The following is a 27,438-nucleotide window of genomic DNA, read 5'->3' as shown; positions in this document are numbered from 1 at the left end:
TTATCCATCATCACACATCTAATAACTGGGTAATGATAGGTAACTAAGATAAATGAGATACTGAAATATATTCCTTAGGCAATACAAAAGTTTTTCTCGTTATTTCCTCTTGGAATTGTTCCTGTAGTTGTTCTATACATCGCAATTTCTTGAGGTAATGGCCTCAAGTTGCGCCAGGGGAGATTTAGATTGGCTATTAGGAAAAATTTCTTTACTGAAAGAGTGGTTAGACATTGGAATAGGCTGCCCAGAGAGGTGGTGGAGTCACTGTCCCTGGAGGTGTTCAAAAGACGTATAGATGTGGTGCTTAGGGACATGGTTTAGTGGTGGGCTTGGCAGTGTTAGGATAATGGTTGGACTTGATGATCTTAAAGGTCTTTTCCAACCAAAATGATTCTATGATTCTATAGAGTAGACAACAAACCGAAAAAGTTACTCCCTAGAAGAAAATTCTGCAATTACAAAATAGGCATAAAAGACTTTTTTGGCTATTCAGAGATCAGCATAAAGGATTGACTAGACATGAGAAATAAATACAGAGTATATGTGAGAGAGAACGACACTTCAAAACTCACTAAAGTCAAGGAGAACATAACATACTCTTTGACTTTCTATGAAGACTGAACCTGATTCTAGAAATCTCCAGTGTCCCCCAAACTGTTAAAAAATTTTGAATACATTTAAAGAGTGAAATTTAAGGGGGAAAAAACAGGTCAAATTGGCTGTGATACTTATTACTTGAACAGGCAACGCTGCATTATCTGACAATTAAGTACAAGCACTCAACCCACCTAGAAGGAGTAAAAAAAGGTCTAGGCAAAAGATGAAATACTTTTAGGTCAAGAGTAATTCATTTCACTGGTCTCTCCACTGTTCAACAGAAAAAAAATGAGCTAGTATAATTTTAAAAAATAAAAGATATTAAAAAAGGAAAAAAAAATCAAGAAATGTTCTTGAGATGAACTATGATATAGCAGTATATCATAGTTAGAAGAAGAAAGCTTAAAGATGTCCATAGAAGCTTAAAGATGTCCAGACCAACTCAAAATTGATGGTACAAAACACACACTAAAGAGCAGTCAGATCCTAGCAAATATGTGAACAAAATAAAGACTTGTGTGTAGAGTTAGAAAGTTCACCAAAAGCATTCATGGTCAAGTCTATGCCCTCCAACTCATTGCCACCTCTTTCCTGATATGTTACACTGACATTATGTGTAATGTAAATTAGTACAAGTATTTAGAACTTACGTAGCAGTACTCTCTAACATTCAAAGCATCGTTTATGTGCTAATTACATTATGCAAGCTTTTCTCTGTAGTGTTTTTCAAAGGTGGAACTATTTCTGTTATTTTCACATTATTCTTGCATTCATTCCTTTTCTTTAAAACTATAAGCAACACACGCAATGATTGCCTAGCTGCCTTCATGTAAACGACTTCAATGCTATTTCTTTAATCACGTTGAAAAAGATAGTTTTGTAATTATGGGTAACACAATAGCTCCAAAGATATGGCTATTTGAACACTCAAATTTAAAAACCATATTGAACAGTACCATCCCCCCATTTAGCCCATCTTTGAAAAAAACCAAAACATTTATTTTTTTTCTGGAAATTTTCAATGACATTAAAACCAGTTTGGTTTTGAATGACAATTTTGAATACTGTCTCCCCAATTTCTTCTAGGATATGAATTCAGAACCTTTTCAAATCTGAAAATTGACAGAAATTTACTAGATGCTTTCAGAATGGAATAAAATACTGCTTGCTTATTAACATTGACGCAAGAATAATTTCTATTTGTTCAATGGTGTTTTTCACACATGCAGTTTTCAGAAATATGTCATAATTCTAATATAGCAATCTGTAAATGAATTCTGTCAATTTCTTAAATACGGTCATATAAGACACTTTAGGGATGCAAAAAGATCATTCTCTGTTAATCACATCATTCTTGATATTTACTTCTACGGTGCAGCTTCTACATTTTTGGAAACACTGTCTGAGATATTGTTGAAATGGAGTATAGAGAATTATTTGCCATAGTAATTTCTTTCATATTATAATATTCACATTTTTTCCACAATTTTCTTTATTTTTGCCTATGGGTGACTATGTTTTCCATTCTTATGAAAGTTAGCAGCTGTATTTACATTCAAATAATCTTTTACAGACAATAAAATAGAAAAAAAGTAGAAATCTTTTTACAAGCAGTTGTTAAGTTATGGGCAAGGTCATTACAACTAAAGATAACTGTATGACTTTTAGGTCATCTACTCTGTGCACACTACATTGATACGCTGATACACTACATTGATTCAGTATACAAACAACAATAATATAGAAATGTCTCTGAAATAAAACATGTTAAACTTATCTTCTAAAGATTGAACAAGTTAAAACATCTGTATTTTTGTGATAGAACAATCCATTTTTAAATGTTTCACTTAACCTTGTTAAAAAAAGTCAGTAGGAGTAATGGTAAGAGCAGTGCCATTCAATGTCTCTAAAAAAGTGAAACAGCTCTATGCATGGCTTTGTGTGAGGACCCGTGTTTTCAGCTACAGAGCTGGGTCATGTGACACAAAACCAGTGTCGGGGCACAGTGTGGGCTGGTGGCTCCTCGGGTGCCATGGGAGCTCCCCTGGGGTCCGGCAGGGCAGGGTCCTTCCCAGCCAGGGCCCATCTCATTGCCCTGTAGTGGGCTGACCCCATCCAACAGCTTAAGCACCCACAGATCTGCTTGCCAAGTCCCCATCCCTCCACAATGGGATAGGGGAGAGAAGAAGAAGGGAAAAAAACAAGAAAACTTGATAGTTTAGTTATAGATAGACAGTTTAATGAGTGATGGAAAGAGGAAAAAAAAAGTAAGTGATGCAAAAGTGATCACACCCTGCCCACCCCAAGCAGACTGATCCACAGACAGTCTCCAAGCAATGGCCACTTTCGGTTTTGTATTGCTGAATATGATGTTTTATGGTAGGTAATATCCCTCTTAGCCTATTTGGGTCCTGGATGTGTCCCCTCCCAAACTGCTGCCCACCTGCAGACTACTTGCTGGGCGAGCAGTGTGAGTAACAGAGAAAGGCTGCGCAAGCACTGCTCAGCATCAGCCAAAACACTAGCGTGTTAGCACTGTTTTAGTCACAAATAAGAAAACCACTGCCATATGGGCTGCTATGAAGGAAGCTACCTTCCTCCCAGGCAGGCCCAGTACATGCCCCAGCCAGAAGCAGGGCAACCATGAGGACTGGGGGCACCTCCCCCAGGCACCTCCCTGGGGACAGGGGTGGGCTAAGGCTGGGCCTGGACATGTGCCTGTGGGTGGGCATGGTTCGTTGAGGCCCATGGCTGGGCAGGACAGGGCTGTGGGCAGCTGAAGACAGGTCATGCTGTGTTGCTGTGGCAGGGGCTGACAGCCGTGGGGGCGCTGCAATGGAGCCCTCTATTTTGGGAAGGGTGGGGGGGAGCCCCAGGGAAGTGGGTCAGGGACAGTCAGGGCTGTAGGTGCCCTCAGAACACTGAGAATCAGCTTCAAAGCATGGCTTTAGATCCAAGTTTGAATTCTCCAGGTGGGTGGTTGCTGAAAACTGCCAATTTCCTGTTTTATTTTTTTCCCTGATGTGGAATGATTAAACAGGAAGAAAACTGGTCAACAGGTTTTATGATTTACAGGCTCTGTCCCACTTACTGGTGCATCTGAGTACTGGGGTGACATAACACATTGACCAAAGGAGTTCCATTTGTTCATTTTTTTGAAAGCCACTGTTTCTACCAAAAAAATGTGCTGAAACACAATAGAGTGTAGTAGATAATGACAAGTAATATGGTGCAAATACTACCAAACATTCATCCTCACTTGTCTGTTCTTACTAGAGTGCTGAACATGATAAATGAAGCAGTTTATCCCAAATTAGTATCATGGAGATGGATAGTTTTAATCATATCGAAAATGTTTCTTAAAAAACAGATCTGAAGACAATAACTAAAATTTATAAAGGAAAAGCACTCATTTGGCTTGTTGTTTATTTGTTTTTTTTTTTAAATTGTTTTTGCATTTTAGTTTGATTGTAGTAATTTTTAAAAAGAATACTATTGGCCATCTTAAAACACTTGAGGTTAATAGGAATAATTTGATTTAGAAATTTCAATCAATCAATCGAGAGAAAAAATGTTACTCATTGCTTCTCACTGAGGTTCATAAATAAGGTTTGAAAAGTATGTACTTCCCAAAGGTACTGCAGGTGGTACACATGTAAAGGATCAGATTTTCTTTGGATCAGCTGAAGAAATTGTGAGACTGACTACTTTCTGAGCAAAATTGTAAGGAAGCTGAATAATTGAAAATGCATTCTAATTCCACATTTTATTCTTTTTGATGTGTTTAAAGGAAAAGTTCTCTGGAGGAAAAAAAGAAAGAGAGAATAAAACAATACCATGTGGTAAGTATGAGTCTTTTTAAGAGTTTAGAAGTCTATAACTCATTTCTGTTTCATTCTTTTAAATTAATTTTTTTTTTCTTTAGAGAAGTCATCTGTTGTGAAATAGAATTCTCGTTACTAGCTATGTAAATTATCAAAGCAAGATGATGTCATTTTTTCAAACTGTACACTTAGCATTGGATTCTCTGTAACAGTTCAATCCCTTGCCTGTGTGCAAAATCCACAAGTATCTACTAACAGTACTGATGATGTACTTCATGATGTATCTTGTCTTCAAGAAAACAGAGTAACTACCAACTCATTACATCTACAAAAGACTTTAGAATAAATAAGGTAAGAAATATTTGGCCTAACCAACCAGAGAAAACTCTGAACTTGGCAGTTTTAAAAAAACTTACTCCCTATTAGGAATTCTTTGAACTTTCCAGGTACAGTAAGATTTTCAGAAGACCTTGAAATGGGTAAAATATCTAAAGCTTAGTGAAATTCAGTGGCATCTACAACTTTAACTTCTTTTGAATCTCAGCTGAGGACTTCACTTCCTAAGGAAAAAGAAACTCAGACATAACAAACAGGTTTCCATTTACAATGAAACTGTCACAAAAATACTATTTTTTTTTACCGGTGGAGTGCTGAAAATGTAGAAGGATGAACCCTTCAGTGCCAGAAACTTGAATTTGTAGAGCTGAGATGAATCAGTTCCTTCAAGTTTTTCATTTACCCATCCCATATGTATGACCTGTAAAAGAAAATAATTAAAAATTAAAGCGCTATTTTTCAGTGGAGCATAAGATACACCTGAAGAGATCAAGTCTTTCCACAAGGAAGAGTGGTCCTATCAGAATAGGATGCTTCACCAACTTCTTCAAATTTGCCTTCCCATTACTCCCATACTGTTAAGTGTACAGTATCATGCCAGTGTGTCAGAAGTACTTGAAGAGACTTAAACTTACAGTACAGGTTGTCTGAAATAATCACCGTTTTAAAAGCCACCTATATATGTCTCAGCAGACTCTCACTTGAGCCAGCAGAAAACCTAGGTGTACTGAAACATCTCCCTTATGATGAAAGGCTGAGGGAGCTGGGTCTCTAGCTTGGAGAAGAGGAGACTGAGGGGTGACCTCACCAAAGTTTATAAATACGTAAAGGGTGAGTGTCAGGAGGATGGAGCCGGGCTCTTCTCGGTGATGGCCAATGACAGGACAAGGGGCAACGGGTGCAAGCTGGAGCACAGGAGGTTCCACATTAACATAAGGAAAAACTTTTTCACTGTGAGGCTGGCAGAGCACTGGAACAGGCTGCCCAGAGAAGGTGTGGGGTTTCCTTCTCTGGAGACATTCAAAACCCGCCTGGACACATTCCTGTGTGACCTACTCTAGGTGGTCCTGCTCTGGCAGAGGGGTTGGACTAGATGATCTCCAGAGGTCCCTTCCAACTGCTAATATTCTGTGATTCTGTATTACTGTTTTTATTGCAGTCACACCATACTGTGACCAGTCTACCTGTGGTAGATCAGAATCAAGCGATTTGGTTTGAAGTATACCTTTCTTCACACAACAAATAGATTTTTATAATTAACAGCTATAAACTCAATGTTAAACTGTTCTGTATGCTGAAATCTCTTTCAACCTCAGAGAGAAAAAAAAAGAATTATACAAACCCACATTCACTGGACTATATTTTGTGGGAATGGTCTTTCTACTCACTGAATTATTACTACATTGTAATATTTTTCTTGATCTATGTAGATTGTGATAAAGTCAACTATTCATTCCACTTCATCAAAGTCTACACCAAACCAAACAGCAACACTTCAGTTACAGTTTGAATACATTGCAGTGAATATTATTGTGCTTGACTGAAATGACTAACAAAACCTCCAAATCCAGCAAAAAAGAACTTCAACCAGAATAAAACCCAAATAATAGATGATAAAAGCAAAGAGAAAATCTTAGAAACCTTAAAAATATAAAAGACCCTTTTTGTTTCTAAATTTGATTATAATTCCCATGAGAGATCAGAAACTGATTAAAAGTTTTTCGGTTTTCATTTTCTTCAAAACCATTATTTCGCTTTGCATTGTCAACATAATTTGTGAAGCAAGCAAACATTTATATCCCTCACAGCAGAAATAAGAAAAAATGGTCTGATGATTTATATCTTACAAAAGAAAATAAAAACTTATCTGGAAAAAAATAGCTAGTATATACTAGTTCAATGCAATTAAAAAAAAAAAGTAAAAACCCTTAAAAAAGTCTTTTAAATCGCAAGGTTACGGTTTGTGTGTTAACACCATGAAACACTTACCTAATTATTAAAGGTGCTAGTAAAGAAAAAATTGCAACATTTCCTGAACTTTCTAAAAGACACCTACAAAATTAATACCTACATCAACTTCTTACTTTTTTTTTTTTTTTAACGAAGATGTGAAAAATTTCAGCAAGTGTCACATCTGTAGATCACTTTAAAATTTGGAGAAGAGTCTCTCTGCAGTATAGTGATTGAAGTCTCAGTGCATATATACATTTAGGAAGAGAAATATAGTACAGCTAGAAGACACACAAGCTTTTTGTTTGTTCATTTGTCTTAGAATTTTTATTTAGAAGAAAAACAAGGGTTGAGTTGATTTAAATACCGATTGCTCCATCAGATACAAAACACTGGATGAGATACTTTCTTGGGGAAGAAACAATAGTCAGCATAGGTACTGAAGAAGGATTGTTACTGGAAGATAAGTGGTGAGCTCAGAGGGTTTAGAGCTGCATTATTGTCATTTGCATGGGTTGGGGATAACAGGACGGCAAGCTAAAAAGTAAGTAATAATGAATACGAAAGAGGAAAAGACAAAGCAAAAGACATGTAAAGGGAGAAAGAATCAATACAGTAAGACCAAAAATAAAGAAACAGGAGAAAATATCAATTAAAATGAAAAGAACAAAAGGAATGAACTATAGAAGTATACAAAGAAGGGGAAATCAATTTAAAAATAACATAACAGAGAAAAAACATAAAAGAGAATTCCAAATGTATACTTGCCTATAAAGAGACAAAATCCTTAAAAAAGTAAAGAAGGAAAACAGAAGAATTCCCATTATCAGTGTTTGATCAATGCATATATTGAAAAAGAAATTATGCATCTTTTTATAGAAATGTTAAAAAAATCTATTTTTTTTTTTTTTACTTTTCACACACCTTTTTTGACTCATTTATTTAATGGTCATTTAGACCACACAAATGAAGAAAGAATAATTATTCAGTTCAACAAAAGTCTGTATAGAACAAAAGCAACCAAGTGTTCACTCAATATGAAGATGTTTGTGGTTCATAAGCAAGCTACTGAGATTTTAATTGGTTCCCCTGGGGTAAAATGGTTGCACTCAAATAGTTATGGTCAACAGCTCAATGTTCTAGTGGAGACTAGTGACAAGTGGTGCTTCTCAGAGGTCTGTATTGGTGCTGTTTAACACCTTTGTTGGCAACATGGACAGTGGCACTGCGTGCACCCTCAGCAAGTTTGCCGACACCACCAAGCTGTGTGGTGAGGTTCACACACTGGAGGGAAGGGAGGCCATCCTGACAGGCTGGAGAGGTGGACCCATGCAAACCTCATGAAGTCAAACAAGGCCAAGTGCAAGGTCCTGCACCTGGGTGGAGCAATCCCAAGCACAGATACAGGCTGGGTGGAGAATGGATTGACAGAAGCCCTGCAGAAAAGGACTTGGAGGTGCTTGTTGATGAGAAGCTCAACATGACCCAGCAATGTGTGCTTGCAGCCCAGAAAGCCAACCGCATCCTAGGCTGCATCAAAAGAAGTGTGGCCAGCAGATCGAGGGGGGTGATTCACCCCCTCTACTCCTCTCTGGTGAGACCCCCACCTGGAATACTGTGTTCAGCTCTGGGGCCTCCAACATAAGAAGGACATGAACCTGTTGGAGGGGGTCCAGAGGAGGGCCATGAAGATGACGAGAAGGCTGGAGCCCTTCTCCTGTGAGGACAGGCTGAGAGAGTTGGGCTTGTTCAGCCTGCAGAAGAGAAGGCTCCAGAGAGACCTTACAGCAGCTTGCCAGTACCTAAAGGGTGCCTATAGGAAAGGTGGGGAGGGACTATTTACAAGGGCATGTAGTGATATGACAAGAGGTAATGGCTTTAACCTGAAACACGGTAGACTTAGATTGGCTAGTAGGAATAAGTTCTTCAGTGTGAGGGTGGTGAGACACTGGCACAGGTAGCCCAGAGAAGCTGTGGCTGCCCCCTCCCTGGCAGTGTTCAAGGCCAGGTTGGACGGAGCTTTGAGCACCTGGTCCAGTGGAAGGTGCCCCTGCCCATGGCAGGGGGAGCTGTAACCCCGTGATCTTTAAGGTCCCTTCCAACCCAAACCATTCTATGTTTCTATGATAAACTGCTCTGTTATTTGAATTAAAACCTGCCATTTGAGGTTTTAAGGAGCACTCAGAAGGCATAACACTACAAACTGCCCCATTCTCAGCATTAGTTTCACCACTATATTGCCCTACTGCATAATCAATTTGAGACTGCTGTTTGAAACTGGGTGGAAAATTACCCATATATCTGAAAAATTACCCATACATCATGGATGTATTATTAAGTTTCTAATATGTCCTAATACACTTTCCAAAAGTTCCTGTAGGAACAAAATGAGCAATGGCATTCATTATGAGGAGATAAAACAAGTCACTAACAAAATGTAATCCACTCACAGCAGATAAATGAAAGTTCTTATTTGCATTTATTGTTTTCCTGCAGCAATAAAGCATCTATATGCTGCAACGACTGGAAACTTAAGATGTGACATATTTAATAAAGCAATGAGTACATTTTGTATATAGTACTTTTAGTTAAACAGTTATGAAAAGTAAATGATGTAAAACACTCCAGAGGGAAATTAAGACAGACAATCAAGTAGATCTCTGATGTATGACACATCAGAACAGATGGGTACACTTATGTAATTAAAGTGGGATAAGAATCTACAATAGATGCCAGCTTGGCCGGCAAGTTAAGAACGAGCATCATATCATGAAACATAATGGAAAAATTGAAATTAAGAAAGCAAAGAGAAATACATCTTGAGGTAGCTTAAGTAAATTTTTTTTGTCTTTTCCAAAGGACGTGGCAGACTGCATGTTTTGAAAAGTACATCCCAGACATTTTTAAAGTATTTTCCAGTATGAACTTCTCCAGTTGTTTTGCATAGCCTCTCACATACACTTGATTATTCTTGCCTACATGCTGTACCCTAATTGGCTTCCACCCTGTTTTTCAGACTCATTCTTCAATATGTCAAGATCATTCTTATGTCTAACACCGTATTTTAAAGTCTTACATCTGCAAAACTAGTAGGATTACTTTTGTTAACGCACCATAAAGGAAGTATTCAAGGGAATTTGATCCAGGACAGACCTTTTCAGGACTGTCAGTTTTGAAAGTGAACCATTTATACCTATCATTGGCTTATCCAACAAAGTCTGTACAACCAAAATCTATAATACTTAAAATTCTGTAATGTCAAGAAATGTCATAAACCTTATCGGAATCAAGATAAGTTGCAGCAACTGCCTGTAACCCATCCACAAGATGTGTTATACTATCACAGGAGGAAATTAAATTGGTTGTTACTATTTATTTGTGACAAATCCTTCAGGGCGGTCAGTCATTTGTTATCTTGCAGCTGCATACAAATATTTTGTTTATTTATTTCAAACTTCTTTCTAGAGACTGAAGTCAAATTGACTAGTCTCTATTTCTTCAACTTCTCTTTCTTTCTCCTTTAACAGCCATGATGTTTGTTCGCCCTTTCCTAGTCCTGTGATACATCACCTGGCAGACACAAATTCCCTGAAATATCTTGATAATAGTTCTGAGATTACTTTGACCAGTTTTTCAAATATGACCAGGCATTAAAGGCATACATACCACCAAAACTTCCCTTTGTATTGTAATCTATGATTTTATTGGGTTTTGCTAGTACTATTTGCAATAACCATCTTTTACAGTTGACCTTTTTAGTGAAGGCTGACCTCTGATATGCCGAGAAGACGACAAGCATTTTCATTTGTCTTCTTGCTACTAATGCACTTAGAGGGTAATATTTTGTTACCCATCTGTCCCTTGCTGGTTGCATGTTAATCTGAGTCCTGGCCTTCCTGGTACAATCACATGCTATGCTTTTACAATCTTTGTCTCTAGATTTCATTTCTGTATGATTTCCTCTGGAGGTCAATGAAAAGGTCACTGCAAAAACTCAAAACAAACAAGTGAAGAGACATCCTAGGAAGCAGTGAAAATCTGGTTTACAGCATCACAAGAAAAAATATACATAGTCTTAATTAATATCTGATCAATATTTTCCTATTTCTACTAAGAAGAAACGGTATTGTTTTAGTGGAGGAGAGGAAATGGCATAAATCCATGGGCCCTGATGGGATGCACTTGCGGGTGCTGAGGGAGTTGGCGGAAGTCATTGCTAGACCACTCTCCATCATCTTTGGTAAGTCGTGGGGAACAGGAGAGGTGCCTGAGGACTGGAGGAAAGTCAATGTCACTCCAGTCTTCAAAAAGAGTAAGAAGGAGGACCCGAGTAACTACAGACTGATCAGTCTCAGCTCCATCCCTGGAAAGGTGATGGAACAACTTATTCTCAGCACTGTCTCTAGGCATATCAAGGATAAGAGGGTCATTAGGAGCAGTCAACGTGGCTTCACCAAGGGGAAGTCATGTTTGACCAACCTGATAGCCTGTTATGAAGACATAACCAGGTGGGTAGATGATGGTAGTGCAGTGGATGTGGTTTATCCTGATTTCAGTAAAGCACTGGACACCATCTCCCACAGCTTCCTCGCAGCTACACTGAGGAAGCGTGGTCTGGATGATCGGGTAGTGAGGTGGATCGTCAATTGGTTGAAGGGAAGAAGTCAGCTGTCAATGGGACAGAGTCTAGTGGAGGCCTGTATCTAGTGGAATCCCTCAGGGGTCGGTACTGGGACCAGTACTATTCAATATATTCATCAATGACCTGGACGAGGGAACAGAGTGCACTGTCAGCGAGTTTGATGATGACACAAAACTGGGAGGAGTGGCTGACACACCAGAAGGCTATTCTTATCTATGGCTGCAAGATGTGATAGGAGTGCCAAATGTTATAACCTCGATTTATTGTAGCACTTAATCTTCTGGACAATTCTTTTCAGTATGTATTTAGCTACAAACACAAGACTGAATATTCTAATTTGCTGCAAATTTATTTTTGGGTCATGTGTTCTAGGTGTTTTACTGAAATGGAACTGTATAGGCTGGGGACTGAGCTGTTAGAGTAGCATAGGGGAAAGGGACCTGGGAGTCCTGGTGGACAGCAGGATGACCATGAGCGAGCAATGTGCCCTCATGGCCAAGAAGGCCAATGGCATCCTGGGGTGTATTAGAAGGAGTGTGGTCAGCAGGTCGAGAGAGGTTCTCCTCCCCCTCTACTCCGCCCTGGTGAGACTCCAGAATACTGTGTCCAGTTCTGGGCCCCTCAGTTCAAGAAGGACAGGGAGCTGCTTGAAAGAGTCCAGCGCAGAGCCATAAAGATGATTAAGCAAGTAGAACATCTCCCTTATGATGAAAGGCTGAGGGAGCTGAGTCTCTAACTTTGGATCATAGACACAGAGCAAAGCCCAAACTCTTTGACATCTTCTTCTGGCAAAGAGACCCATAGATACAGCTGGTTTAGACCTGGGAACCAATATCTTCATCCTTTCACTTTCCAATTTTCTCATATGCCCACGGAATTTAACATATTCTGGAGATTCAGCTTCCAGTAAAACAAGTCAGGGGTAATATGAAAGACAAGGAAGAAAACCAGGCTTAGCAAAGTAATTTTTTACATTCTTAACCCTGAATCCCAGTTTGGTGATGACCTATGAAAAACAGAACTTGAATGAAACCTATCCTGATCCAGCCTTGTCCCTTTATGAAAGCCTGGATTCCACAGGCAATGAAGAAAACTCCCCACAGGCAACACAGTAATGAAACTCTAAGGACCTGTTCAATTCTTCAGGAATGCCCATATTCAAAAGAAAAGATAAATTTGCAGCTATCGCCAATTTTACTTCAAGGCAGCTCTTCAAGTGACTTTCAATCTCCTAAGCTTAACCTTTGTCTAAATTCTAAGTCAATTCCATTAACAAACATTATGTAACCGACATTAATAGGCTCCATTAATCTATGGCAGATCAAGTCCTCTTCTGTTTTCATTTATCACTGCAAATTTTATTTTATTCGTTTGTGAGATATACATATACATACATATATATATATATATAAGATTCACATTTTAGTTGCAAATTTTCACAGGACATTTTAGAGTCTGAATTTTTCACACTTGTTCCTTTACTATTTTTATGTTGGCTAGTTTTATTTACTTGCTCTGGCAAAATTCATTCTAAACATTATTTTTTCTCTCTCTTTGGCAAAGAACAATCCAATGTTTGTGGCTGTCAGTCCCACCTTAAATTTTCAACTCCAGAAATTAAGGTCCTAACTGTATCTTCCCTTCTTTTCATATTTGGAATGAAAAAGTGGGATAGACTATGTCTTCACTTTTTTTTTTTAACTAAACCCATTATATGTGCTGGAACTGATACGAATAAAATTTTAATAGTTACTAAAGTACTTCTAGTAGGGAGTTCATCCAACAAGAGATATCCAAATTCAATACCTTTTCCCCTGGCATTCATAGTCACCTGTTTTTCATATCAGTTTAATTAATAATTAAAAGCCATGACAAAGGGAGTAGTTAAATGCTCCATTCTTATAAAGAATAGGTATTTATTTTGGTTTTGTGGGTAACTTAATTATCTACTATACATAGAATTAAAGTCTGTAGTGGTTTTCTAGGTATACGTTTTTTGAAAGTACTGACCCAAATATAGGGAAACAGCTTCCTGTGTAAGAAAATGGCAATGGATAAATATTTTTAATAACTTCTAGAAGAGTCTATAAATGTCCAAGTACATTTTACAAACAAGATGACGAAACAGTGACATATGAAAAAATACACAAGCTGTCAAACTAACAAATATTTATTTGATTCCGATATGAAGAATTTTTTGACTCAGTCTTTGACTTATGTAATAAAATTCCATAATAAATTTCTGCAGTAAAACACCATGCCTAATTTTCACTTTTATAATCAACAAACCCAGAATTTTTGGAAACAGCAGGGTTTCAGCTCTTTGTTCCTGAGTAATGAATGATTCAATGCCAGACTGATGCAATGAAAGCACACGTAAGTGAAACAGTTTTATAATACAAGCTTCAAAGTTCTTCCCAGAATTAGAGAATTAGCCTGGAAAATGCTACTATTATATTTTATAAAGTAAATGAAAAAAAAAATCTTTGCAATACTACAAGGAATAAGAACTTCCCAATGCAGTAAATTCATCTGGGTCTTCAGGACATTTGGCTAGTTGAAGCAGAGGAAATACCTCATCAGGTTCCTGAGCTCCAGAAGTCCCAGATAGCCATGGCAAACTTAGTCTGCACAGCATGACACATGCAAAACAGATTGGTTATGTAATATGCTCCTTGGCTATCTGTGAACCATATGTGATATAAACACAGCGTTAACTTGTCAGACTCACTGCTGCAATATTGCATGCAAACATACACTACACTTTCCAACATCTGGTTGTGAGTTCCATTGCCCCCCTCCCACCCCATTTATTTCATGGCTCCATCTAATTAACTTTTTAGGTCTCTACAGTGGAGGATTCTACTCATTAACATGGATTAGTAAGAAACTGCTGTATTAAGTAGGGTCATTTCAGAACTTCAAACCATAGAAAACTTGGTTTATATAATTTTAAAACTGACTAAATGTGTGTTCGCAAGCTCTACAAATTTTTCAACTTAACACAATGACAAGAATTTTAAAGATTGGATAATATAATGAAAGTCTTACCTGGTCTGAGGGAGAACAGCATTTATTTGCCATTTTCATCTATGAAAGAGAGATAGGAGAACACACAGAGTTATTAATATGCTGAGGAGTTTCTGTGATGCAATTAGCATTGACTTAGTTATTGAATACTATATTAGTAATTCCAAATGATATTTAGAAGAAATTAAATCATTCAGTGCTTAAATACTAGACTTTTACTGTTACACTGAACTTGTATAACAAAGGACTCAAAAGATGGGAAGCCCTTTATCAGAGTTTTCATTAAGTCCTTCATAAAGGTTTGCATTTATGAATTTAACTTTGCCACTCTGAGTGAAACTATTATACTGTACTGCAGACACCTCACTTAGGTCTCAGTTAAACAATTGCTTAAGCAGATCTATAAATGAGGTATGTGATTAAGTACTTGTGAAATGAAAGCCATAGAGTGTAAGATGTGGTTAAAGACGAAGGGAATAATGTTTAGGCTTTCCTTTTAGTTTCCTCTTCAAGATAAAGTTACATATCTTTCTTTTTCCTCTTTGTTCAGATAATGAAGAGTTTTGTTGATTTTGGCTTTTCTTTGGCAGTCATAGTTTGCATAGATGAGTGGTGGACCAACCCTGACAGATAATCCCTTCTTTAAAGTAAAAAACTTCAAAGGTTACATTGCACTTTAAGGTGCAATATCAGTAAGCGTAGTAATGATACAGACTCTAGAAAGAAAAAGATTAGACTGGAAAGACAGCCTCCCCTATATGCAAGGATATAAGCTGCTAACTGCCCTACAGTTGACAAGTACTTCCAAAAGATCTTGTCATCAAAAAGCCCGTTTTATAACAAATGAAAGGCTTGTGATACAAGACCAAAAGCTACAGATATGCACAGGGAAAATGACAATAGCCACAAGAAAAGAGCACACAAAATCCAGGGCTATAACTTGTATCCTGGCCACAGCAGATTTGTAAGATCAAATATGTTGATAATCTTTGGAAGCAAAGCATGTCTGCAGTCATGTAGCTCAGTAAATATGGTGATGGCATTTCCTGTTGTTGTGGGTTGACTGTGGCCAGCAGCTGAGCACCCACACAGCCGCTCACGCCCTTACCCCTCCCCGCAGGAAGGGTGAGAGAATAGGAAGAGCAAAAGCAAGAAATCTTGTGCGTCAAGATTAACAGAGCTAAATAAGTGAAGGAAACAGGAAAAAACCCAAGTGATATAAAAGCAATCACTTGTTACTTCCCACAAGCAGAATGATTTCCAACTAGTCTTCAAGCAACAGCAACCTTGGAAGACAAATTCTCACCTTGTTTGTCTGCTATGTCACTTCTATTATTGAGCACAACATTATATGGTTTGGAATATCTCTTTGGCCAATTTGGGCCAGCTGTCCCAGCCGTGTACCTTCCCAATTCCTTGCTCATCCCTCGCTGGGGGGTGGGGCACAGTGTGTCAGAGTGAGAAGTCAAAGTCTTAATGCTGTGCAAGCACTGTTCAGCATCAGTCAAAATACCGGTGTTATTAACACTGTTTTAGCCACAAATATAAAGCACCATACGGCTGCCATGAAGGAAGTTACCTCCATCCCAGCCAGACACAGTACACCCGTAAGAGGTCAGCAGGCTTTGTGTTATGCTAATGACACAGGCCTCAGGATGTGTCATGGTTTGTCTGGACTTGTCTTGCACTGTCTGGAGCTGTATTACAGCTTGTTTAGCTATAACAGGAACATCTAATGACCATAAGACTATTGCCTACTTGGTTTTAGCAAAGTACAGCTGTGGGATGTAATGATATATACATATATAAAAGCTGCAAGTATATATGAAAAATACATAAAGTGTATATGCACAGACACACACACACACTCGTAGCTAATAGATGCAGTAACAAGTCATTACTCTGTACAGAGGGAATTATCTATGACTGTAAACAAAATGACCCTAGGAAAGAATGCTACGTGGAGGAGCACAGGATGACAGCAGGAGCCTTGACTGCATGGACACAGGGTGATACCCAGGCTCAGGGCTGTAGGAGCTCATTAGTCAGTCCTAACCCATCATGCGTCATCAGGCCTCTTCCTCCCCCCCACACGCTCACTTTTGCAGCCTGTTTGAATTGAATTGTGTGGTGGGTCAGACAGCTGGGAGTGACTGAGTCTCTGCGGATGAGGTGGCTGGACCTGTTGGGAGCCTGGGGCACCTACTAGGCTTGGCTGTCACCCTGGGTAGAGTGCCAGGAGAGCCTGCCAGTCCCTTGGAGGGGCCCTGCCATGCTCCTACCCCAGAGGAGGAACGGGAACTCAAGAACCCCGCTCTGTAACCCGGGTAACACAAATTGATGACATGTCCATTGTTGCAGAAACAAGCAGACCTCACCAGTCTGATTCAGTAATAGGCTTAATCCTGAGCAGTGGTACAGGACATAATAAAAAAGCACCTGGAATACTTTATTATCAGTAGGAATGCCATCACACCCTGCCCATATTCAGCTCAAACCTTTCCTCAATGCTTCAGAGACAAATACATACACAAAGTAACTATACAGAAGCCATGTTATACACACAGAAAATATTATCTCCTTGCAGGTGGCCAAAGACATTCCGAATAACAAGATTACTATAGCACAAAACAGTGCAAATAAATAGGGCTAGCAGGGATCCTGTCTCCTTTCACCCTCCTTTTTGGTTCAGTCAAACTACTTAAGCTCCCTATATAACAGGAAGAAATTTTGTTATCCTACTTTTTATTTTACTGTGTTCAGACATGCCTTGAAAAATGTGTGTCAGACTGGCCATGCAGTTTTTCTGCAGAATGAGGGTATTGTGAAGAGCATCCTTGTAACCAGTCCAGCTACCCATTGGTAAGTGCACTAGGGAAGAATGCTTTGGACTCCACAGCTGTTCACTGCACAGCCTTAGCTCATTCCCTATTCAACGCAAGGACGGATGTAGCCCTGACATAACTGTGGGGAGAGGAAAGATCTCATTGCACATCACATTACATCCCTATGTCACAGGGCTGAGCAGAGAGAAGTATGCACTCTCCACTTCACTCGGCACCATGTTCTCTACATGCCTCCACAGCTGGTGCAGAGAGACAGGAATACAAATGGATAAGCTACACCTCTCCAGCAGTGCACGAGCTTTCAGCACCGCAGTACAGTAACGGGAGCTGGAGACAGCAGGGGAAGTAAACCCAAAACCTGAATCTGCAAAGACTGCAGGCAACTTGGAAAAAGAACTATTGAGTGATTGTAATTCCTATACTCTGTTCTAAATGAATACATATGGGGCAGGAACAGAATGGGGATGAAATTATTCAGAACCATATACCTAACTCTAAATACCTCCCAAGCTGGGATTTATCTCACTTAACTTTTGTAAGCCAAAGAAAGGAAAAAGAGTTACATATCTAATATACCTATATTCTCTTTCCAGACAGCAGAGAGAGAATGATCTTGACAGGCACCTTTTTTTTTTTTTTTTTTTTTTTTTTTTTTTTCCTCCTGGCTATAAGAGGATCCTATGTGACTGCTTGTTCTTAGCTAAATTTAGGTGATGTGATTCCTACCCTTACTGACTTCCCATTACAACCTCAATGGGTTAAACTGTGGTACTTTCTAAGGGAGATTTTTGAAACAGACAAACAAAAAAAAGCAGCAGCAAAGAAATATTATCATGTGTTTTCACCCCAGGAATAAAATTGTTTCTATTATCATTGAGGCAGTCAAACCTGTATATTGCTTCCTACACACAAGGATACTGTTTACATCTACACATATCCCACATTCTGCTGTGCAAAGAAAACAAGACCTCCTCAATCCTCTTTTTATTTTTTAATATGCATGTTCAAAGATCATATTTCCTAAGTCTCTCCCTATTCAAACAGAAATTTCACTCCACTGTGATATGGAATATCACTTATATGTGTACCTAAAGGCGTAAAAGAAAAGGTTTGCACACTGATATATACAATTAAAGAAGCTGTCAAATCCATAAATATGATCTGGATTAATAACACTGTTTTGAAGCTGAATTTTAAGTTTTTACCATCCTCCAGTGAAGTTGCTGTAATGATTTATAAAAATCATAAATAATGTTTAAAGTGGAACAACTGCATCTTAACTCATTCTCTTAACTGCTTATGAACTACTCATTTATTTGTGAATATTCTTTTTAAAAAAATAACATTATTAGAATATACTGGGGAAAAAATAAAACCTCAAGAAAGTTATAAATATAAGAAACAAGTCTCTATAATGTAAATGAGCTGGCAGCATTACCTTTAGGTGCTTCTTCTGATCATGACTACATTAATGTTCACTGCTGTGTTTCAAAGAAAATAATTAAGATCCATGAGAAAAGCTGCACATATTTAATAGCTGGCTATCTGAATGGAAATGATCTGGTGGAAAACAGACAGAGAAATATAAATTATTTGAAAGGACTCTCTTCTAAAAGAAACATCTCCAGTATAGCATTGCCACTTCAGCCTAGAAAGAACCCCCTAGCTGAACAAATTAAGAACAGGAGCAGTGCGAAGCACATGCAGATCAAATTGTTTCCTGTGCTTCTTGTTTCATCATGGCCGCTTCACTGCCAGTTTCTGTTCCCTCTCTCCCTTCAGTTTCTTCAACTGTACCTCCTTCTGCGAGAGAAGAGATGTAAGGAGAAATAAATGTGACGTGCTGATTCATCTCTATTTTCTTCTGTGAAAGGTAAATGTGAAGAGCTTTGAGAACATTGAGAAGATTGGGGATTGAATCACAAAAGAAGATGATAGGAAAGTTTCATGCTGTTAGAAAAGTACGTGAAAAACAAGAATATGAACAGTGATGAATAATTTGGGGCAAGGGTCCTTAGAAAAAAAAGAGTAATCCATACTGCTTGTAAAGCTGACAGTTACTAGGAGATTTTCTGAGCTAAGCATACAAGGCATATATCAGTAAGGAGGGCTGAAAAGACATCCTTACATCTTTCTCCATGTTGCAGTATTCTCCATGCTCCCCTGTCTTAGAAGAACTAACTCTCTCCAGGCTAGTACCAGAATCATTATTTCTCATCTACCAAGTAACACCTTCCAGATAGGCTAACATTCAGGGGTAGCATCCTTATGCAGTGACAACTTCTCACATCTTCACTATTGAAAGATGACTCCTCCTTTACACTTGATCCCCAGAGAGCTTGCCTTTGCATAGGAGTTAGATGTTTCAGTACTTCAAAAGAGTAGTCTGACATTAGCAGAAGTGTCACATTGTGGCAGAGCTATTTTTGTACTGCCTACATTAGGACTGCCTTCTGGCATCAGCAGGAGATCTGACAAAGAGCTGCCAGTTGCTGAACTGCAGAGACAGTATTACAGTAAAATAGCTAAACAAAATATATTAGGGTAAAGTGATGTATGAACGATAGGCTGCACTGTAAGAAAACAATCTGTATCAGGAGCTCTTTAAGAACTAAAATTTGAAAATAAATTATTCAAAATGGTATGCAAGCGTGTACGACAAAGGATGTATATAGGAGTAGCACGAACAGGCACAGATGAAGTAAGAATGACTAAGGCGCAGGAAGAGTTGTTAAAGTCAAGAAACAAGTATCAGCACAAAGAAAATCTAAAAATGTGTGGAAGTTAAAAGTGAACAATGGAAAGTATTGCTTAAATACTTAGTAATAGGTCCAGTTAGAATGCTGATGTTCTTTATGCCAACAGTATTAGCAAGAAGGTCCATTGTGACCACATATCTAGCAATTACATACAGAGATGATGGCACAGGACAGAATAGGAAATAAACAGTTTAAATATTTGTAGAAGCAATTGAACTTAGAGTCAGCAAGGACTCAAGAAATTAACCCATAAGTAGATAAGTGATTATCTGAAACAATCTCCGAACTTGTAGTAATTGTCTTCGGGTACTCCTGGAGAATGGGGGAGACACGCCACAGATGTGCAGAAACAGGAAAAGCTCTGAGGAATTACAGACCCATTCCCTAGCGCCAATTTCAGAAGACTGTGAAGAAAAGAATCTCTTTGTGAAAGAATAGTATCAAGGTAGTAAAAAGCATTCAAAATGGATTTTCAAGAAGCCTAATCCAGAGGCCTTGCCTAAGCACTGTGGATGTCAAACAGTCTGTGTCCCCTGGCTGCCCAGAGGCAGACACCGCTCTCCAGCCTTCTCTTGCTGTAGACTTCAGTTGCATTCCAGCCTCACAGTCTTAGTCTTAAAAAATGGTTTGCAATAAAAGGTATTCTCACCAACTATTACATCCCCTGTTCTTATGATCAGCAACTAAAATGCTCTGGCCAGACCTCTGCAATTATGCCGCGGGCTTCACACCTGACAAAGCCGGTAAAGCCTTAAGTGCAAGCAAACGGTTTACTTGCTCCTCATATGATCTGTATAGAGTTTACTCCGTATCTCACCAAGAACACAAAATATACAAATTTATCATGGCTGCTGTTTCTTAGACCCTTCCCCAGAACAGGCACTTATATAAACACCAGATGGACCACTTTGTTTACAGAATTCACTATTGTGATAGATAACAGAGAAGACCAATGCAAGTACTCAGTATATAATAAAACACTGCTGCAGACAGGTCACAACACACTGAAAATACTACGTCAGGAGACGTGCTACTGCACATAGTGCATTTGAAAAAAACAGACTAGAATCCTACGACTAATAAAACCTGCTTGCATCTATTGTCACTTTTTGTTGTCTTATTCACCTACATCCTTGGAGTGGCTTTTATTCAGTGAATTTCTTTAGAAAGCGAAAGAATTTGGCTTAGCTACTATGAACTGGAATTGCTCTAAAAATATTACCATACACTTCTTGTTTGCTATTCACACAGAAGAAATGACAAATCTAATGAATAATTCACTTCACTTTCTTAGAATTATCAAATAGTAATACCCTGTAAATGATGTAAATCACTAAATAGAGAATATTTATAAAGAATGCACCATAAGCAAAAATTTTTGATTTTGTCAAAGACATTGCCTAAGCAATTGAATATTTAAAAAGAATTAATTTGTGATCAAATGTGATTCCAAGTAACTTTTGAAGACTAGAAAAATAAATTGTATTTATAATGTTTTGACCAAAGATTTATGTAGAAATCCAATACAAATTCTACACCATATGATCTGAAGAACTAAGCAACAATTAATCTCAAGTACAAAGCATAAATTAAAAACATGCTACTAAAACATAATTCATAAAAGAAGTTACAGCCTGAACACATCTCAAGAAAAAAAAGATTAAAAACCTGCGCAGGTAATTCTTCCAGGGACAGCTGTGCTCTTACGTTTTCATCATCGATTTCTACCACGTCAAAAAGACTGAAATACATTTTCGATATTGTACATTATCAAGTTCCCTATTTAACTTTATGATTCAGTCCAGAAGCTTCAATAGTTTTCTGTTGTTCATTCTTGGAATAATAATGTGCTGTCCAAATAATAATCTTCTGTTTCTCTAAGGATTTTTAATACTTCTGCTTGCAATAGCAAATGCTACTTGTGAATCTACAGGAGCAACTTAAACCAGCATACGCACCTTTATACTTCTAGAAAGATGGAATAACATGACCTTAAATAAATCAACTCCTAGACAACTTAGAGAGGTAAAAAACTGTCTCCCAATAAGCCTCTATAAGCCACACTTCACTGGCCACAGAATTTCCACATGCCTACTTCAAAATCAACAAATTCTAATTTCAAGCACATTTTAATTACAAGCATGTAAAAATGAAATATTTGGTCAAATCTATAGCTCTGTGAAATGATCAGAAAGATAAATATTTTGCCTTAAAATTCTTCAAAATAATAAATGCAATCTGATTTTCTACTACTCTCTGTTCTGTAACGACACTGCAAGTCTAGAAAACTTCTTGATACTTTCGACTGACCGGACAACCTCTCCCTGCTCTTTTCTTTCTTCTTTTGCTCCCCATACACATGCGTTTCATATGTAGTATCTTAAATGTGAATTATTTTCTACCCTTGGAAAATTAGAAATAATTTTACAATAGCATAGACAAGAAAATATGCAGAAAGTAACATACATTTTGAAGTGTCAAATCACTGATGTTAGTTGATATTGCTCTCAGCCAGTCAGCACTCTCCTGGGCTGTATAAAACTGAAGTATCCCAGTACTAACTCCATCGAGTGCCAGCACTTCAAATGCATTAGATCTGCAGTAAGAAGAAATATATCCGTAAAGGCAGATACGTCAATTTTCTGAAACTGCCCAATATTTCTTAGTGTTCAAGTGATTTTTACACCTTTTGACAAGTTCTGAGTCTCAACTTTACCAATCAAAAGAAAGGCAACAAAAAGAAGGCAGTACCACATAACACATACAATAAGTACTTTCTCTGTACCAGCATATATATGTGCCGATCATTTACTTCCCTTGAATACACGTATTCTGTTCATAATTCCTGAACTTAAGGTAGTGCATTCAGGAAGTATGCATTAGATCTTTTTAGAACAAACATAAAAGTTTTTTAAACCAAAATGACTATTTTCTTTATTGCATTTTGGTTTCATTTCCTAGAAATGTATTAAGTTGCAAAGAACTGCCTTTCCTAGCTTTAATTTCTTGGATTCCTACACTTTTCTATATACCATTCTACCAAAGTTTCCTTTAGGCTCTTTCATGACATACAAATTTGAAAAAAGTACTTAGAAATTTATTGAAATAATTTTTGAATGTAGGGCCCTTTCTCAAAACAGCATTAACACATGCTAATGTGCAACTGCATTTTATTAATTTTTTATGCATCTTTTACATGTTTATAGCAACTTTATTCTGCGAATGAAAATGCTCTCCTCACTATATGCAGTAAGTTAGGCACTTGTACGTATCTCTGAAATCCCCCACATCTGGATGCTGGTGGGATATGCTTTTTTAACCATAAGATTTTTCAACAGCAACAACAGAAGTTCATTAAGTAGTGGTATGGAAGTACACTGGTCTAAATTTAAAACATGTGACATGCAATAGTTTCAGCAACTAAACTTCATAAAGCTACATACAATATTTAAGTGCCCATGAGTGTCATGAGAATCAGATTTTAGTCACATACTGTGGTGAAAGAAAATTATAATTATCTGAATGACTGTGCATATGTTTGGTTTGTATCTATTATGGAGACTATCACTGCTACCTTCTACATTTACAAATTATATATTTATACTTACATGCTATATTGCTCTCTTTTTGGTACTAACCTAGAAGAAAACAAACTACTGAACCAAAAATACTGCTCTATGAAGTTTCTGGGTTTTCCTGGGATTCTCTGATCTAAGGTCCTCTACTGCTTAATTTATGATATACATCAACATGAGCAGTCAAAATGACACATAGAGGTTAATAGGCAGTTATTCATTCATGACTTACTGAAAAAGTTATTAACCTAACATTTGTCATTTCTAGGGAGTTTGATGGTGAACATGAATACTGAACTCTACATACTTGCTAAAAAAGGTCATATAAAATACTCATCACACACAATATTAAGAAGACAAAGTACCCTAATAGATACATATACGTTAACTGATATGCTTTACTGTTAAAAGAGTTGTAAAGCATTATATTTAATGATTGCAAAAATGACATTCTTGGTCTGAAGACTTAAATATATATTGGCTGATTCCCTTGTTTTCCTTTCATGATTGAATTGTCTTGGTCACTACTAAATCCTGATGGCAATGGCACAATTCTGTGTCCCTTTCATTTCAGTAAATCTGTTTCACCTCTTCAGAAAGAAAAGGTCAAAACAAATCCTTTTATTGTCTTCAAGTAAACTGAGTGAAATAATCACCTCTCAAACATACTGTTCCTTTTACCTAAGCCTCTGACAAAGATAGCAACAGTGCTGTAATGGAATGGCTTATGGTATGATGTCTTCAACATCCCACTGAGGCAGGGAAGATCTCTGATCCCCTACGCATTGATACACAGTGGAGACTTACTTGGTGCCACGAAGAGAAGCAATTCGCTATATGTAACTTAGATATCAAATTCAAATATCAAAGCTAAGATGCTAGAATCCTTACACAGCCAGAAAGGACAACCCAGAGCATTTAACAGAGCCAAGAAATAGTATGTCCTCTCCATTGAATCCACAGGGTACCTAGATAAGAACTCAGCTTCAGTAGATGCATAAAGGCATGCACTGTGGAATGCCTTATCCAAAAGGCACAAGTTATACAAGTGGCTGATGAAAGATCACAGAAGGCAACTCCTCAGCTAGCAACCAAAGCAACCAACAGATGCAATCCAGACTAAAAATTAACAAGTTTTATTATAAAAATTAACCAGTCTTTTATCATTTGAAACATGGTGCTAGCAATAGTGCAGATTACACTAAAACTCCTGTTGTCTTTTACCTTATTAAAATACGCTGATCAGTTATAAAAGAGTTAACAAGATTCAAACAAATGCATCTAGAGATCTGGACACTTCACTGACAGGATATTTGTATCAATATAAGCAAGTAGGATGTGAGGGATACCACAAGTCCTCTAGGCCTGCTCACTAAATGGTTTCAAATACAAATCTCTTTTCCACAGGAAGACCAAAACTGGACACAGTATTTTAGATGTAGGTATTTCAGACGTGACCTCAGCTCTGCAGAGGAGAGAACTGACTTGCTGACTACGTTATTGCTAATGCAGCTCCATGTGTGGGGCTTCATCACAGAAAGTGCATACAGCTGACTCACGCTCAAGTGTGGCGTCTGTCTAGATCCCCAAGCCTTCCTGCAGAGCTGTTCCCTGCCCCTGCAGACTCACACCAGGACATCCCTCCCCAGGAGCCCTGCCTGGTTCAAGGCTTCTGATGTGCCAGAGGTGGTCACACCGTCTGGCACAGGGGACTGAGAGCTTTGGGGCACCACTGTTCCCACTGTGCTGAGGGAGAAAGCTAGTTTTACCAGAGAGCAGTTCAGTGCATGAAATGAAAAAAGAAAAGAGGCATGGTTTTTCAAAGTTTACAGTTGCCAGCCACAAAGTCTGTGCTAGTAACACAGTGATTTTGCTCTCAACCTTTCTCAGCTTTACTATGATTGCTTCTTGCCTTCAGTTACAATAGTTTCCCTCAATGGATCCCACAATACATTGCCGCATGTATCACACTGTGGTCTGAAAAGCACACTGTATATAAGGCTACAAGTAAAAACAATTATCCAAATTAAAAAGTAAAGCTTAACAAAGCAAATGCTGAGATGTTTGCTTTTAAGTGAAATAATGAATGCAAGCACCAAGACAGCAATGAACTTAAGGGGAAAATAAATTCTTGAGGCTTAAATATCATGCCTTTATTCATTTTCTCAAAACACAAAGGAAAAAAAAAAAAAGAGCACAACTAAGCACCTATTCCTGTTAGCTGACAAGGATGAAATTTCCATTTAATAGTAAGTTTGAGGGGTCTCCAGATGCTATGAAGTCATCTCATTGCCATAAATGAAGATGACATGTCTTAGCTTTTTTTTTCTTTCTTCTCTGAGGCTACAAGCCCATTTTACAATGCAGTTAGAAGAAATTTCCATCTTTTCTACTACTGCTGTTACTGTACTGGCTATTGCAACTAGAACCAGAAATTAATGTTTGCTTTTCCTAAATTCTAAAAATATTGTCTGAATTACCCTCACATTTCTTACTATTTTCAGATTTGTCTCCCAATCTGTAACTTTGTTTCCTGCAAGCATTTCCAGTAAGGAGCATAAGGCACTGTTTTCTGCACTCAGTCTCTTTCTGTCTCACTTTCATGGCGAAATGATGAATGGACCTGCATTCCTGGTCTCTTTTGTGTTTTGTTTATAGCATTAATTTCTTTTAATACAATAAAAACTGTCTTGTGAGAATGGCCGTCAGAATAACAGATGGGCACTCATGAACTTCTCTTCCTGACATTGACACTTTTAAACAATTAATATTAATAAAGCATATTTTGCCATACAAGCAGATACCAACCATAGAGGTGTTAAATCCAAAGACTTTTCTGAAAGAAAATGTATTTTCAGTGCCCACTGAAATGGAAAAGCTGAATTTTTATTTTACTGGAGGCTAAGTATTGCAGCAAAATATATTTTGAGATTCTCAGTATCCGTGGCATGTGAAACCATCTTTTCATGAGACTTATCTCAATGTTTTATTGCAGTTCCTTAATAAAAACCTGGATACTTGTCTGACAGCAGCTGTTTTACCTGAAGTTTACTACCATACTGATACAGACACACAGATTTGATCAGCTTTGCATCTTCCCAGGTCCTAAATCAGTCTTGCTTCCTGTTTGTACGATGTTTTTGATGTCTGACTTGAATTTTTATTGTTTTTCTTACAGCATTTTCTAGTAGCTTGTTTATAGTACTATAGGGCTCTCTTGTTAGAATTTCTATTTAGCCTGAAGTTTTGTGGACATGAACAGAAATTTCCCAAAAAGAATTATCTGAATTAATCTCTTTGAAATTTTGTTAAATATAATGGGATTTTGTATTGTAAATGACATATAGCCTCATATCTTGAAAAATGTTCAAGTTTGCTTATATAGTTGGACTATCAACAGAAACTATGTAGCTAAAAAGGTATCAAAGTTTTAAACATAAACTTGGATTGCATTTCATGTTTGTTTTTTTTGGTGAACATTTTTCTTCCAGTATTGTAACTTGGTTTATTTGGTGTCAGACTTGGAGTAACAATGTAAGATAACTGAAGTTACACAGATATTATGCTTCTACAGATATTTTCTTAACTGATGTGGCAGTAGAAGCAGCTGTATTCCATTATATGCTGGAATATTATGTGCAGAAGAAAAGGATAGTGGGAGAGGGGACAATTTTAGCATTATCCTGTTCCCCATGAAGCCATACAAATAGTTATGCTAGCATTACTGAGAAAAAAGAACATGGGTAATATCGCCAGATGAAAAAGAAAAGAGAGTAGGATGCAGGTTTGACATATTTGGTTTTGCTGCAGAAACAAAAAATCTGAGGCATTACAGTCTCAGCGTGCTTTATTTGTATGGAAGAAGGAGTTGGAGGA

The 27,438-nt window shown here is 37.8% G+C and overlaps 1 protein-coding gene across 2 annotated transcripts in view; it reads right to left on the bottom strand.

The window, feature by feature from the left end:
* The window catches only part of SNTG2 (syntrophin gamma 2), a 290,926-nt gene that overhangs the window by 37,558 nt on the left and 225,930 nt on the right, over window positions 1-27,438 (bottom strand). For both annotated transcript variants that reach the window (XM_086461540.1, XM_086461539.1), the window contains exons 10-12: window positions 22,454-22,583; window positions 14,404-14,442; window positions 5,065-5,181 (exon numbers count right to left, since the gene is read on the bottom strand). In XM_086461540.1, the coding sequence (XP_086317666.1) occupies window positions 5,065-5,181; window positions 14,404-14,442; window positions 22,454-22,583 (286 nt within the window). The remainder of the gene's footprint in view (window positions 1-5,064; window positions 5,182-14,403; window positions 14,443-22,453; window positions 22,584-27,438) is intronic.

This window comes from Leptosomus discolor, chromosome 2, assembly GCF_034619465.1.
Source record: "Leptosomus discolor isolate bLepDis1 chromosome 2, bLepDis1.hap2, whole genome shotgun sequence".
NCBI classification, from domain to species: domain Eukaryota; kingdom Metazoa; phylum Chordata; class Aves; order Leptosomiformes; family Leptosomidae; genus Leptosomus; species Leptosomus discolor.
The sequence above is the reverse complement of the archived record's forward strand: the minus strand, read 5'-3'. Positions and strand labels throughout refer to the sequence as shown.